The 13,737-nt window shown below is 44.9% G+C and overlaps 1 protein-coding gene across 1 annotated transcript in view; it reads left to right on the top strand.

Annotated features, from left to right (window-relative positions):
- The window catches only part of LOC311231935 (ADP-ribosylation factor-binding protein GGA3-like), a gene marked incomplete at its 3' end in the record, with an annotated part of 70,220 nt that overhangs the window by 31,915 nt on the left and 24,568 nt on the right, over nt 1-13,737 (top strand). Inside the window, exon 10 of the mRNA XM_084318574.1 lies at nt 12,655-12,780. Within this exon, the coding sequence (XP_084174700.1) occupies nt 12,655-12,780 (126 nt within the window). The remainder of the gene's footprint in view (nt 1-12,654; nt 12,781-13,737) is intronic.

Genomic DNA, 13,737 nt, shown 5'->3' with positions numbered 1-13,737 from the left:
GTTCTGTGGCGTCTGTCTTGGCGTGGAAAGTAGGCATTCCTTCTCGCCGCAGGAGTGGCGTGGCGTATCTCAACACGCCGTTGACCGGGACTCTCTTGGTCCCTGTCTCGAGGAGGTGAATGGCGTAAATGTCATCTTTAGAGCGAATGTCTTTCTTTCCGTTCTTAAAGGGCATTTGTTCCAAGGTCCATAGCCGCTCTACGTGTTGCAGGAGTGCGGTTTCTCCCTCTGTGACTCGGGAGTGGAGACATCTAGTGGCTGTACTTCGGTTGAGAGATTTGGCGAGCGGGCCTTGGAGAGTCCATCCCAAACGGGTCTCGACTGCTGCAGGACAGCCTCGGGGTCCGGTATGAACCCGGTCTATCGGGACAATGAGGTCTGCATGGTCGGAGCCTATCAACAGGGTCGGCATAGCATTGTCTATGAGCGGGATCGGTAACTTGCGCAGATGTACATATTTCTCCATCAGCTTGGCGACGGGGTATGTGTACCGCGACAGTCCTATTTCTTGGCTGGTGAAAGCGTCTGTAATCTGGTACCGTCGCTCAGGCTGGCCGCTTGCTGCGATAGAGAATGAGACATTCTCGCCCTTTATCGTCTTCAAATCTCGTCTTATTGTCCGAATTGTCATTTGGGTTTCGCTTCCCCGCAGCCCTAGCTGGGCCGCAGCGGAGGCGAGCAGCAGGGTCTTCTCTGACCCGTCATCGAGGACGGCGTAAGTGTCCAGGACTTTATTCTGGTAGCTTAGTGTCACACGCACTACTTTTAGGAGTACTCGGGCTCCACTGCTGCTGGCGGGATCGATGTACATGACGCTCGCTTTGCGGCTGGATGGTGCGGGTGAAGGGCGCCGTCTGTTACTGTCGTGAAGTATGTCCAGATGGGCTCCATCGCACTTGGTGCACCTTTTCTTTAAGCGGCATTCGGCTGCCATGTGTGAGCGCGCACAGCGAAAGCAGCGCTTGTTGGACTTTATCCATTGACTGGCTTCCTCCGCGTTCAGCTTGGGGAAGGAGTCACATTGCGCTAGCCAGTGTTCTTTCTCACAGTAGGGGCACACTATCTTCCACTTCTCCGTTCTGGAGGGGGTACTGTGGCTCCTGCTGCTCGGTACTGACTCCGATTGGTGCATCACGGTCACCGATCTTCTTCCATCATTTAGTCGTCTGGTTCCTTCTCTGGAGCCAGGGGTGCTCCGTCCGAATGTATCTAGCCGTAGGCTGCTGACTTCTCTCGCCAGGAAGTCTGCTAGATCGAGGAGGTTCGGTTCGGGGCCATTCGGGTCTCTGTGGTCCCTCTGCCGCCTAAAGCGCTCCTGACGAGCGGGCGGCAGCTTCTCCAGAATCCTTTCCACATTTGAGTTGGCGTAAAGTTCATGCCTCCCCTTCTCTCTTTGCGCTCCCAACATCCCTACCAGGGACTGCACTCTGATGGACAGGTCGTCCAGTGCTCGATTGTCTATTGCTGGGGGTAAGCGGTCGATGTGTCGGATCTCCTGGATCACGTAATCCCATATGCGCCCATACCTCTGGTCCAATGCTACCAGCGCTGCTGTGTATGGGGTGGTGGAAGTCGCGTAGGCGAGCGCTATATTATGTGCGCGGGGCACCTTTAAGTGCTTCAGTAGGATGGCGTATTTGTGGCGTTCATCCAATACATCCACCAACATGGTCTCCAGACACATGCGGAGTTCTGTATACTGGGCCCGGTTCTCTTGGGTGAAGTCGGGTACCATAGGCGTGCCAATGTATGACGCTGACTGTGGATACATCGGCGAGCGTTGGGGGAGAGGCCTCCTAGGCGAGTCTCCTCCCGCTCCTTGGTATGGGCTGGTACCGGCAGTGTACCATGGCCCGCTTGTCCAGGTGCTGTTCCTCGGTGCGGGTCGTGCGTCGTGCTCACCCGTGTATAGAGTCAGGGGTCTGTAGCGCAGCTCCGCGGGAGTATAGCCTGGGCTGTACCGGACCTCCTGGTCCGGTAGAGTACTGTGCTGTCTTCGGGCGTGGTTCTCCTCCTCTTCCTCTTCGTCTTCAGTTAGGTCATCCAGTGCTTGTAGTCTCTGGTTTAGCCTCTCCACAGGATATGCTGCTCCTTCCCGGTTGCTAGGTCTCGCTTGGACCGGTGGGGGGAGGTGGTCTGTGGGGGGTATAGACCTCGTCTGTTGGTCAAGTTCAGGGTTGTTTACTCGGCTAGGGGATGCCGCCCTGGAGGTGTGTCTAGACGAGTTCCTGGAGCCTCTGGCGGAGGGAGAGGGTGTTGTCCGTCTGATCAACTGTTCTATTAGTTGCGACTGCTGTCTGTCGCGCGCTGCGTCCCGTTGAGCACCGGCTCGTTCTCGGGCCACATTCTCTTCCATCTGAATGCGTCTTATTTCTAGACGTATCTGCTCGTGTTCGCTTCGCTGCTGGATCTGCAGTCGGTCGCGTTCAGCAGCGGCGTTCAGGCTGATGAGGAAGGCCTGCTGTAGGGTCCTCTCTGCCTCGCTGGGAGAAGGCGGTTGTATAGGGGAGCCTTCCCTCGGGGTACTCCTTGCGGAGCCTTGGAGCTCTATCTCCACGGTGCTCTCCCCGTCTTCTTCCGTGCCGAGTTCTCTCTCGGTAGCGTTGTATTCCTCCCGGGACTCATCGGGGACTACTTCTTCAGTACTGGCGGGGTGTGAAGTCATGTCTGGTTCCCACTGGTCCCCACCGTGAACTTGGTCAGTTACATTAGAGCCCGTAGGGGCCTCTATGGTCGGGGTAGTCTGGGCGTTGGGGTTAGACATACTTTTACTTTCTAGTTTTACCGCGTTTACTGTTAGTAGAAGACTAGGTTGTTGACTGACAGCGTAGGCCTCTAAGTACTGAGGGAGCCGTCGTTCGCGCTGCGGCCGTTGGTTAGGAGGATCGTTTCGTGGAGTGTTCATCATAGGCCATTTCAATATTAATAACACTATATTAATATTACACTAATTACCATCCGGCTCGAAGGACCAATTGTAATTGAGGGGTACAATTCCCTGACTGTATTACTAGATATGATACTTACTACCACTACCTTTGTACTTAATATTCGGCCACCCAGTACACGGCATAAATATATTATGATGAACACTGTCACGTAGATGAAACGGATCCAACACAAATGTACGAATTAGAAATAGGTCTTTATTTCTACACAGCGATGGTGTGTAGAACAAGCACTTAATCAAATCAATCACATTTATGAATGGAATTAGTATGCACTTTTATGGCAAGAGTATTCGTCGGTATATCAATAGAGAATGTCCAATCTCTGAAGGCGCAGGTGGTACATATACGACCTGGAATAGTTTAAGGAATAACAGCAATGATACTTTAATGATTATATACTGGATACACTAGAGGGGGTTAATCCGGTCGCTTGTAAGCCGACAGGAGTAGGAAGGGGGGGGGGTAGAATCCGGCTGCCTCATCCGGCCAAGGGTATCCCAGGTGAACCCACTGTAGTGCCGTTCAATGCGCCGGCGATCCTTGGACCACAGATGAAAGCAGGTGGACTCTTTGTGGGCCGGCGTCATCCGGTCCACGGAGGAGAGACGTGAAGCGACCTCGTCTTGCAGAGCGTCTCCTCACCTTGCGTCCTCTCCAGGGGGGGGGGTTCCAACACACGGCAGTGTCGGGGGTCTTTATCCATGGAATAATCAATGTATACAAAGCATAATCCGTGCCTGGGAAGGCGGGCTGTCGTCGGTAGAATAATCCGGTATACAGGTCCACTCGCTCGTCGGCTCTGGGGCTCCTCGGGTGCAGCTTCACGTGGGGTCAACCACCCTGGGTAAGCAGCCAGTTCTCTGCCCGAAACGATGGGGTACTGACTACGGTAGTATTCTCACCGCACGAAGCACTATATATTAACAGACTATTATTAGCTTAATAGACTACGTCCAACTCGACGATATAGTGCCAAATATGACTATTCAAATATTAATATACACGATGTCTCAATACCGATGGTAGGCGAACTTGGCCTTACTCCCACACGTGGCGTCGCGGGGAGGCTTTACGTCTGTGACTCTATTGGAGGGTAAGAAACTGGACTGAAAAGAAAGTCCTACTTTAGTAGCGCAGTATATATACGCACTATGAACAAATAGTCCCATTAGTGGTGCGGTAGCCAGATTCCTACGCGGAACTAGGACTTGTTCGTACATGTGGAGCGGTACGTTTGAACTGGGTCTGAGGGGTATGGCAGCCTGGCACCAAGGTCTCGACCAATAGTAGAATGGAGACTATTATGGGATGTTCAGTAGGCTAGAATGGATATTCAATGCATATTGTACAAGGAATATACAAGGGATATCAAGGAATATTAGAGAATATACAAATACAATTAAATATATATATATAAATAAATATATATATTCGGTTTAATCTGGCCCTTCACAACAGGCTGTAAACAAAACAATAAGCATAGACTGTAAACACAGTAAGGATAGTTTGTAAACGCAACAATGTGAATATACTGTAAACATAACGATAAACATAGACTGTAAACACAACAATAAGCATAGACTGTAAACAACAATACATATAGACTAAACATAACAATAAGCATAGACCGTAAACATAACAATCAGCATAAACTGTAAACATAACAATACACATAGACTGTAAAGATAACAATATACATAGACTGTAAACATAACAATAAGCATAGACTGTAAACATAACAATCAGCATAAACTGTAAACATAACAATACACATAGACTGTAAACATAACAATATACATAGACTGTAAACATAACAATCAGCATAAACTGTAAATATAACAATATACATAGACTGTAAACACAACAATACATATAGACTGTAAACACAACAATACATATAGACTGTAAATATAACAATAAGCATACACTGTATCAAATCAAATCAAATTTATTTGTAAGGCCCGACAACACACGTTAATGTCCCCATGGGCCATACACGTCTTCTTTAAACAAGTCAAGAAGAAACATAACAATAAGTCAAGAACAGAACAAGAACACCATAAGGTCCAACAAATTTAAAATAAATGCAAATAAATGAAAGAATGCAAGCACTCCCAGACATACCCCACGCGAAGGTAAGGAAAAACTCACTAAAACCTAACAATAGGGAGAAAAATGCTCCACAGGCAGTGTGGAGGAGAGAAACCTTAGAAGGGCCATTCAAGGGGGGGATCTCCCTTCTTAGATGTCTAGTAGTGTTGCAGACTAACAGTTGGTAAGCATGCACTCAAGTGTGTAGTGAAACACAGATGAGTGCATGCAATAGCAACTGAACATTTTGAAAGATTAAAGATAGAGCTGATAGCAACTGAACATTTTGAAAGATTAAAGATAGAGCTGATAGCGAATCTATTTGAAGCACAGGGGCAGCGCAAAGAGGGTCGCATCCTCCCCGTCTTAATCACGGGACATTCAACACTCCGGTCATTGCTCCGAGACAGCCGGAGACAGGGAGATAGGGCGCGGCACAGAGAGGGTCGCAACCTCCCTCTGTAAACATAACAATCAGCATAGACAGACAATGAGATGCTCGTAAAAGTAATGCCTGGGGACCTGGGCTTGGGGCTCTAGTGGGCCAGGGGCCTGGTGGTCGGGCGGGGGTGGGTGGGGGCTCTGGGGGCTCGGCTCTGTGCATGGTGGACCAGGATATGGGGGTGTTCTATCTCTCGGGGAGGAGGGAGGGGTCTCTCACAGGGGGATCAGAGAGGCTGGGCTTTGCCCGGCGGGGCCCTGTGTGTTGGGGGGCCGATGGGCGTGGGGTGGGGCTCTCGGGGGCATGGGGAATAGCGGGCTTGGCTCGGTGGGGGGGGAGTCCCCTATCCTTTCCTCTACTGGGCCTGGCCCAATTGATTCAAGGGACCCGTGTCGATGGGGGCCCGGCTACGGGCGCAGCGGCCTAAGATATGGGGGGCGCCAATGGGCTCAACTCAGGGGGGTGGGGGTCAGCGTTTAGGCGGTTGGACCCGGGAGAGTGGGATCACGTGGGTTGTGGGTTGGTTGTGCGTGGGGTGGGGGGCTTGGTGGCATGGGAGGTAGCGGGCTTGGCTCGGTGGGGGGGAGTATTGCCCCTCGCCCCTCTACTGGGTCGGGCCCAATCAGATTCAAGATGCCCGTGTCGCTGAGTGCTGGACCCCGTGTGGGACGGACCTGGGATGCGGGGGAGCCTGGTTTCTAGGGGGGGAGGGTGGGAGGTTCCTCTTGCGGGGGTCTGGGAAGATGAGCGCAGCCGAGTTCAAGGGGCCTACATCATTGTACTGTTGTGTTATTGATGTTATTGTATATGTTGTGTTGTATGTCTATAAGTGTTCAATACAAATTTAAGTTTAAAAAAAAAAAGTAATGCCTGGGCCCTATTCCCAGTACCTGGTTCAACTAAGTCGATCAGTCGAAGACTGATTCACTCTCGTTAATTTGAACCAGACTTGACTACTCAGGATAAATGCACACGGCCACCTCACCAAGGCATCAGACGTCGATCGCAGAAATCCTGATTTTCTAACGGCATTGATTGAAAATGTTATTATCAGATTGCTGAATGGGTACAATACAGTACGGCTCAATAGCCTCGCCGACAAGTTAAATGCATATCTATAGGCTAATTTTAAGTCACTCATTACCGCAATCAATCTGATTATATTTCTTTAAATGTGCCTGCTGGCAGTAGGCTTAATGGAATGAATAATCGAATGAGATCTTGCTAGCGAAAATAATTAGTTCAACTCTTTCAGAATAAGTACTGTAGATAAAAACAAGCCCAAAGGGTATCTAATTGATACAAATTAATAGATACTTATGAGGATATCTGTACTGTATACGCTTAGGTATCAATGTACTATATAAATACATGGTTCCCACAGTTTTCAAGGTGCGATTATTTTACATTTCAAAAGCCTCTCTAGAGAAACGAAGCACAAAAACATAATTCAGAATGGTATAATGGGATCTGTGAGGATGGTAAAGCAAATATAATGACTTCCTTTCTGGGGTTTTCAAAATAAAAGTGCAACGTTTATAGCAGCGGAAAACGTTTATTTTGTACATTATCTAACGTTAACACGAACCTAAACTAACGTTACAACTAACCTAAAGTTAGTTTAGGTTCGTGTTAACGTTAGATAATGTACAAAATAAACATTTTCCGCTGCTATAAACATCGCACTTTTATTTTGAAAACCCCAGAAAGGAAGTCATTATATTTGCTTTACCATCCTGTTCTGTGTTAGCTCCGGTTAGCTCCGAGCGTCCAGTAGTTAGTAGTATATTATCAATACCAGCCATTGGATTACTGTTTTCTAAATTGGGGAGGCTTTTAATCGTCAAGGTAAGAGGATTTTAAGTCATGGTATCCATAAACTTCAATCGGTTCGGATCCTTTGAAGGAATGAGAATATCAACAAACCTGTAGGGAACGTCAGGCTACTGTCCTGCCTCACTTCCAGTGATGAAGCTAAGCTATGCTAACGGAGCGACTGTTCCCAAAGCTAAATGCACGCACAGAGACAAAAAAGGTATGTATCTTCTTGTCTAACTCCAGGGAAGATGTTAAATAAGCTAATTTCCCAAAATGTTGGAGTTTTCCTTTAAGGTTAGAGTTTGGAATCAGGGCTGGCGTTCTATCGCCCTGCTCTAAGACAAACTCTAACCTTAACCAACTTCGAAAGAGTGCCTAAGCTTAACCAGTGAAAGAACTTGCCGTCACACGATTGGTGCGACCAGAAACAGCAGTGGCCAATCAGAGCGCAAAAGGCGAACGCAGAAGCATGAACCGTTTGGTATTCGAATACAGGCGCCCTGGTTTGATGTGTGCCCTCTCCTCGGCTGTGGAATGCCCTCCCCAACCATCTGAGAGCACCACAGTCCATCGAGGTTTTTAACAAGGCATTTGCATGAATTATTCTTAAAATAATAATAATAATAATAATAATAATAATAATGTATGTTTCTTCCATTTCATTGGTTGTTTTATTCATTTTAATTCTTTTTATTCATTGAATTTTTTAAATAATAAATAAATAATAAAATAAATAATAATAGGAGAGATAGTATTAACACTTTCAGCGCCAGCCATTACCCATATCCTTGTAGCTGACGCGCCAGGTTTCCATAGCCTACTTTCACTGTGCGTCACTATGTTTGGAGAGCTATATCTATATTCTATATTATAGCTATGGAGACAATACTATGGTCATTTGACAGTCACTTTCTTCCGTCGAACATGCAAAAAAGAGATAATTTCATCATGTATACGTTTGCGCGTTATCCCGTGGTGAATATTGTATAGTTTAGGAGTGATCCGGGCTAATTCCTGAAAAGCTGAGTTATAGGGCGCTACGTGAATTCTGCTATAAGCGTTGGCATTTCTTGCCTGGACACGCTACTATTTCCAAATCAAATGTATATAATAAGTATTATGTTTCATCATGAATGCATAAAAGGGGGGGGGGGGGTCGTTTTTTGATGCTTTGATAGCCAGTAACGGCATTCGTTTTGAACACCACACACGCTGATCAGCTGGATCGATATGAAATTGTAGGATCAAGGTGAAATTGACGTCAGATATTCCTTACCTTTGATCAGGGTTATTCCAAAAAGAATATTCCAATTGTCTGATCGCGATTTCCAGTATTGGTCCAGTATTGGTCCCCGACATAATCCGGCACAACACATGCATTGAGTGCATTGGACGCGTTTCAATGTGATCGGGTGAACCGCTAGACTTGCCTGACCCAAAATACTGTGCACGGAGGGAATTAAATGTAACACCCGGTGTGAAAAAAGGTTTCAAAGGGTGGGCGATACTGCCACCTAGCAGGATGCTGCCGGTATTGCACTCTAGCTATTTCAGAATGATTCCCTATGCTATGGTAACCCTGAGGTCCGTGTGCCTGAAATGAATAAAAAAAATTATAAAAGAAATAACGATCCAAAAGCATATATACGTTTTATGGCGCTGAACGGTTGGCAAGCAAACACGTATATACATGGTTGGCCGTGAATGAGTTAACATGAAGTCAGAGTGAAGAGATACAGTGTCGTCAGCAAAGCACAGATGAGGATGATCAGTCAGTCAGACCCCACCCCTTAGGGGGCTTTCACACTAGCCATTCGAGGTCGAATCAGAGCACGATCGCACCAAAATAGGGTGTAATCGTCCCTGATGAGAACGCTCCCCCCGTCACCGGGGACGCTGATTCGCTCCAAACCTGGACCGCTGGAATAGGTGGTTTCGGGTGCGCGCCAGTGTCCCCGACGAGGGAGCGGGGGGCGTGGTGTGCAAGCTTACTGTAATGCTTTCATGCTTGCTTGAATTTTGGGCAGCAACAACTGGACAATACCCACAAAAACTATATTTATGGGCAATTTGGCGAGATCAGACCTCAACCATACAAGCATGTTGAGCCTCACGGCTCAGTGGATGGAAACATGAAGCCACGTTACAAGCACAAGACGTCCCTGGCTCGCATTAGGCCTGGCAATTTTTTTTGCCATTGCTATGTCTATACATTGGATTCTTGTTCGAATGCATTTATTTCTATAGACCAGTGACATGCAATATAATTGACGCGAGCAATGGGCTAACGTTAGCTGCTAAGTTATCCCATAAATAGGCTAAGCTAACTAGCGTTAGCCGCTAACCCAGGAAACGCTCAAAGCGGACTCCACGACACCAGTTCCATTTGTGAGGAAAGGGGGTGGGTTATATTGACAAGGCTTGACAACAGAGGTTCAAATATAACTTCATATTTATTGGTTATTCGTTTCTTTATATCAGGCATCCAGTTTCTATCACCGTGTGTTCAACTTCCTGTGTTGACGTTAGAGTGTGACATCATTGCCTACGGCAGCTTACACGCTCAAAGCGCAAACCGTAAACAAAAACCGGAGCGAACCAGACTGCAGTGTGTACACAAACCAGAGGGGGAGAGGGAGGGGGGGAGTTCGCACTCAGGACGGAGCGAGGACGGAGCGGAGCACCCGTTCCTAATGAGAAAGCCCCCTTAGAAAGCAAAGGATGCACTAGACCAGCGGTTCTCAAACTACAGGTCGTGACCCAAAGTGGGGTCATGGGTAGGTGACAGTTGGCGCATTGGCAAGTAAAAGAAAATTATATATATATTATTATTATTATTATATATTTTTTTAACACATCCCACACCGGAAACGGCTTACGACGTGTTTCAAGTTCATGCGAATTCTGCCAATCCACGGCGTACGACGTTATTGAGATCATATTAAATTTTTTCGCCATGTTATTCATAATTCCCTCACGGAGCCTGGTCTGATGCAGTTGGAGCCTGCACAACTCTGCAACGCTTCAATACTGCCGCCTGGTGGATGATCGGCGAGTTGCCAAACCGGAAATGGACGAGTCGATCTCGGTGCGTCTGGGAAATGCGTCAGGCACTCGCATATTGTTGCGGGACTGTATACACACGTCCGTGTGTAGCGATCGCTGCCATAACGCAATAATCGATACGATTTGGCCGTTTATTATGATTATACAAACCGGAAATGGATTTAGGAGATCGCCGTCAAATAAGTGGGATCTTTTTCCTCCAGTCTCATCGTCGAACGGTAAGAGGACGCTGACGTTACTTTCAGCGCGTTTGTTTATTATTATCCATGCAAACTGCTCTGATCAATATATCACCCATACTACATAAAGCATTTACTGACGATCACGGAATTATAAACGACCCCCCCCCCCCCCCCGTTCATCCGCGTCATAACGTTTAGGATCATGTATAGTTGACATTTTTAATATAGCGTGTATCGCCATCAAACGGCATTTGATAATCTATATATGCGTTTATGCCTATATCTCACGTTCTAGGAATTACTGCAGAAAACGATAAAAACATTTATATTCTAGACGGTATTTTCATATGAATCTATGAAAAAGTAAAACGTTCCTACATCCTGAACGATAGATAATCGATGTTGAATGGGCCATAGTAATGTCAATTTAGCAATACAATTTAAAAAGTTATAGCCCTGCAAAGAAGGTGAACATCTCCATAGGCTTACAGTGCTGGCAGGGAGTGGTATAAGATGCTCAAATTGCGTGGCAGGGAATGTGTTAATGTTCTGGCAACATATTTTGGCTAAATATGCCTCATTTTATAAATGTGTATTGATAACATAGTGCTCTAATACAATTTTCGAATAAATATGCATATCAAGTTCAACAAACGTTTGCAGTCAACATTGTCGAAATGGATTGTTTTTTAATCAGTACATTTCCGTTTTATACCATTTTGAAAAACGTTCGTTTTTGGAATACACAAAACACGTTGTCATTTTTCGGCCTATTTATTAATCGTTTTCAAAAAAATTCTAGATTATCGATAGTATATGTGTACTTATGCACGCTAGAGAAGCAAGCTGAAAAATCGATTATCTTATTTCCTGATCAGCACACACACTTATCCCAAGACTGGTAAAATAGATTCCTTACCTCAGATCAGATGTTCTCCAAAAAGATTATTCCAATTCCTGATCGCCATTCCAAATATCGATCGCGTTCATTGATCCAACGCTGGGTACTGGAAACACATATTCCACGCTGTTCTGCGGCTCGGCAATGAATGGGATCGTCTCCGGTTACATGCCTGACAAGTAAAATGTGGATTCCGGAAGAAAAAAAATCCCATCCATTTCATTCAGTCCAATCCAATGGGTGCAATACCATCCGGAGAGACGATAGGGGGCGGTATTTTCCCTGTTCGAGCTCAGATAGATCCCCAATGGTAACGTGAGGCTAGATAGATGAAAAATTCATGGAAATCGATAATAAAAAAAATAACGATTAAATAACGAGATTTCTCGTTTTTGGCACTCAACGCATGGCATGAACTAACGCGATTTCTCGTGGCTGGCACTCAAAGTGTTAATTGTGCGGTCACCAAAAGAATTCCTAAATAAAATGGGGTCGTGGTATAAAAAAGCTTGAGAACCCCTTAGGGCTGACCTTCGAATATTTTTTTGGAATTCGAAGCTTCGGGGCCAAGATTCGATTTTAATTCGAAGCTTCAAGATAAAAAAAATATATATATTATAATTTCTTTATTTTTTTTAATGTTGTTACCTGTACAGCACTTTGTTCAACTTTGTCAGTGCTGTAAAGTTTAAACCTTTTTAAATCTTAGACAAACAAAACACTTTGCTTTCATGAAATATTGTAAGCCGTCATTTGAGGCTTCATAAAAGCAGCACAATGAACACAAATCTGTCAGTGCAGAGTCCAACCTCATCTTAAATAACAAACAGCATTGCTAAGTTAAAGAGAGGCAGTTGATTTTGCACAAAAAAAAGAAAAAGAAATCATAGATATATATATATTTTATAATCGAATTTTATTTTCATATTCGAATCCCATGCCCATCGAACGAAGCTTTGAAGTATTTAAGACAGCCCTAGAACCCCTGTACTAGACGACACTAGAGGACAGTAGCTTCACTAGCTTGTTTACAAAGATGTGCAAGAGAGGAGCGTGAACATTTAATTTGAGGAATTCCTAGAAAGGGAATGGAGAGCTGGATGAGGAGAGACCGCAAACTGAAAACCTGAAGTCAGAATGGAGAAACATGTCAGGAGAGCAAAGATGAAGATGCCCTAACCTTTGACCCCTCCATCTCTCCAGGAGCCATCCTGCAGGCCAGTGATGACCTTTCACGTGTCATAAACTCCTATAAGAAGGTGGTGGAGGCGGGCCAGGCCATCAACGGGGAGAGGGAGGAAGCTCTGACATCATCATCCACAACACTGGGTAAGAAATGCTGCTACTCCAAAATATATAGCAAACGATTTCACTCATTAATCACTTAACAACCTGCTGAGTGTGTAACACAATGGCGCTTTACTCATTATTCCAACTACATCTATGTGTTGCTTTCACTCTGGTGAATCTCCTTGCCAAGTAGATTGAACTCAGAATTTGACAATACATTTTTAACAAAATGTGACATTTAATGAGCTGTACCGTCATGAAAAACGGCAAATGAATGAATGAATGAATGAATGAATGAAAACGTTTATTTTTGAACATGTATTCTCCATATTCCTCCAAACAAATCACGGTATCTAGCTCCGTCAAACAGAACAATCATAACAACAAAATGTAATTTTTTTTAAAACAATTAAAAAAAAGGAATTATAAACAAAAAGTCAAGAGCAATGTATTTAGTTAGCAGACATGTCCAAAAAAGAAGCTAAGCTTATTGATCCCTACCCCCTTACATTTACATTTGTTCTTCCATTAATTTGACTAGATATAACATAATTTAGTATAATACAATATAGAATATACTTTTACTTATAGTACGAAAAGAAAAAAAACTTGACAGAACTACATAACACAATATAGCATAACTTTGTTTATCCTCATTACTCATTTCTGTATTTCTCTAATGTGTATTTTTTAAGCTGCTTTTTAAATTGTGCCATATGTTTACTCAGTTTGATGTATTCAGGTAAATTATTCCACAACTTCACTCCACAAACAGATATGCACATGCTTTTCAGCGTAGTGTGTACCATTGGTTGTTTAAGATTCCCTCTCCCTCTTAAGTTATATTCTCCTTCACTGTCTCTGAACCATTTTTTAATGTTGCCTGGGATTAGTTTGTATCTGGCTTTGTATACAATGAGGGCAGTTTTGAAATCAACTAGGTCCATAAATTTCAATGTTTGTAGCTTTATAAATAAGTTATTGGTGTGTTCATAA

Source organism: Notolepis coatsorum, assembly GCF_963971535.1.
Source record: "Notolepis coatsorum genome assembly, chromosome: 7".
Lineage (NCBI taxonomy): Eukaryota > Metazoa > Chordata > Actinopteri > Aulopiformes > Paralepididae > Notolepis > Notolepis coatsorum.
The sequence above is the reverse complement of the archived record's forward strand: the minus strand, read 5'-3'. Positions and strand labels throughout refer to the sequence as shown.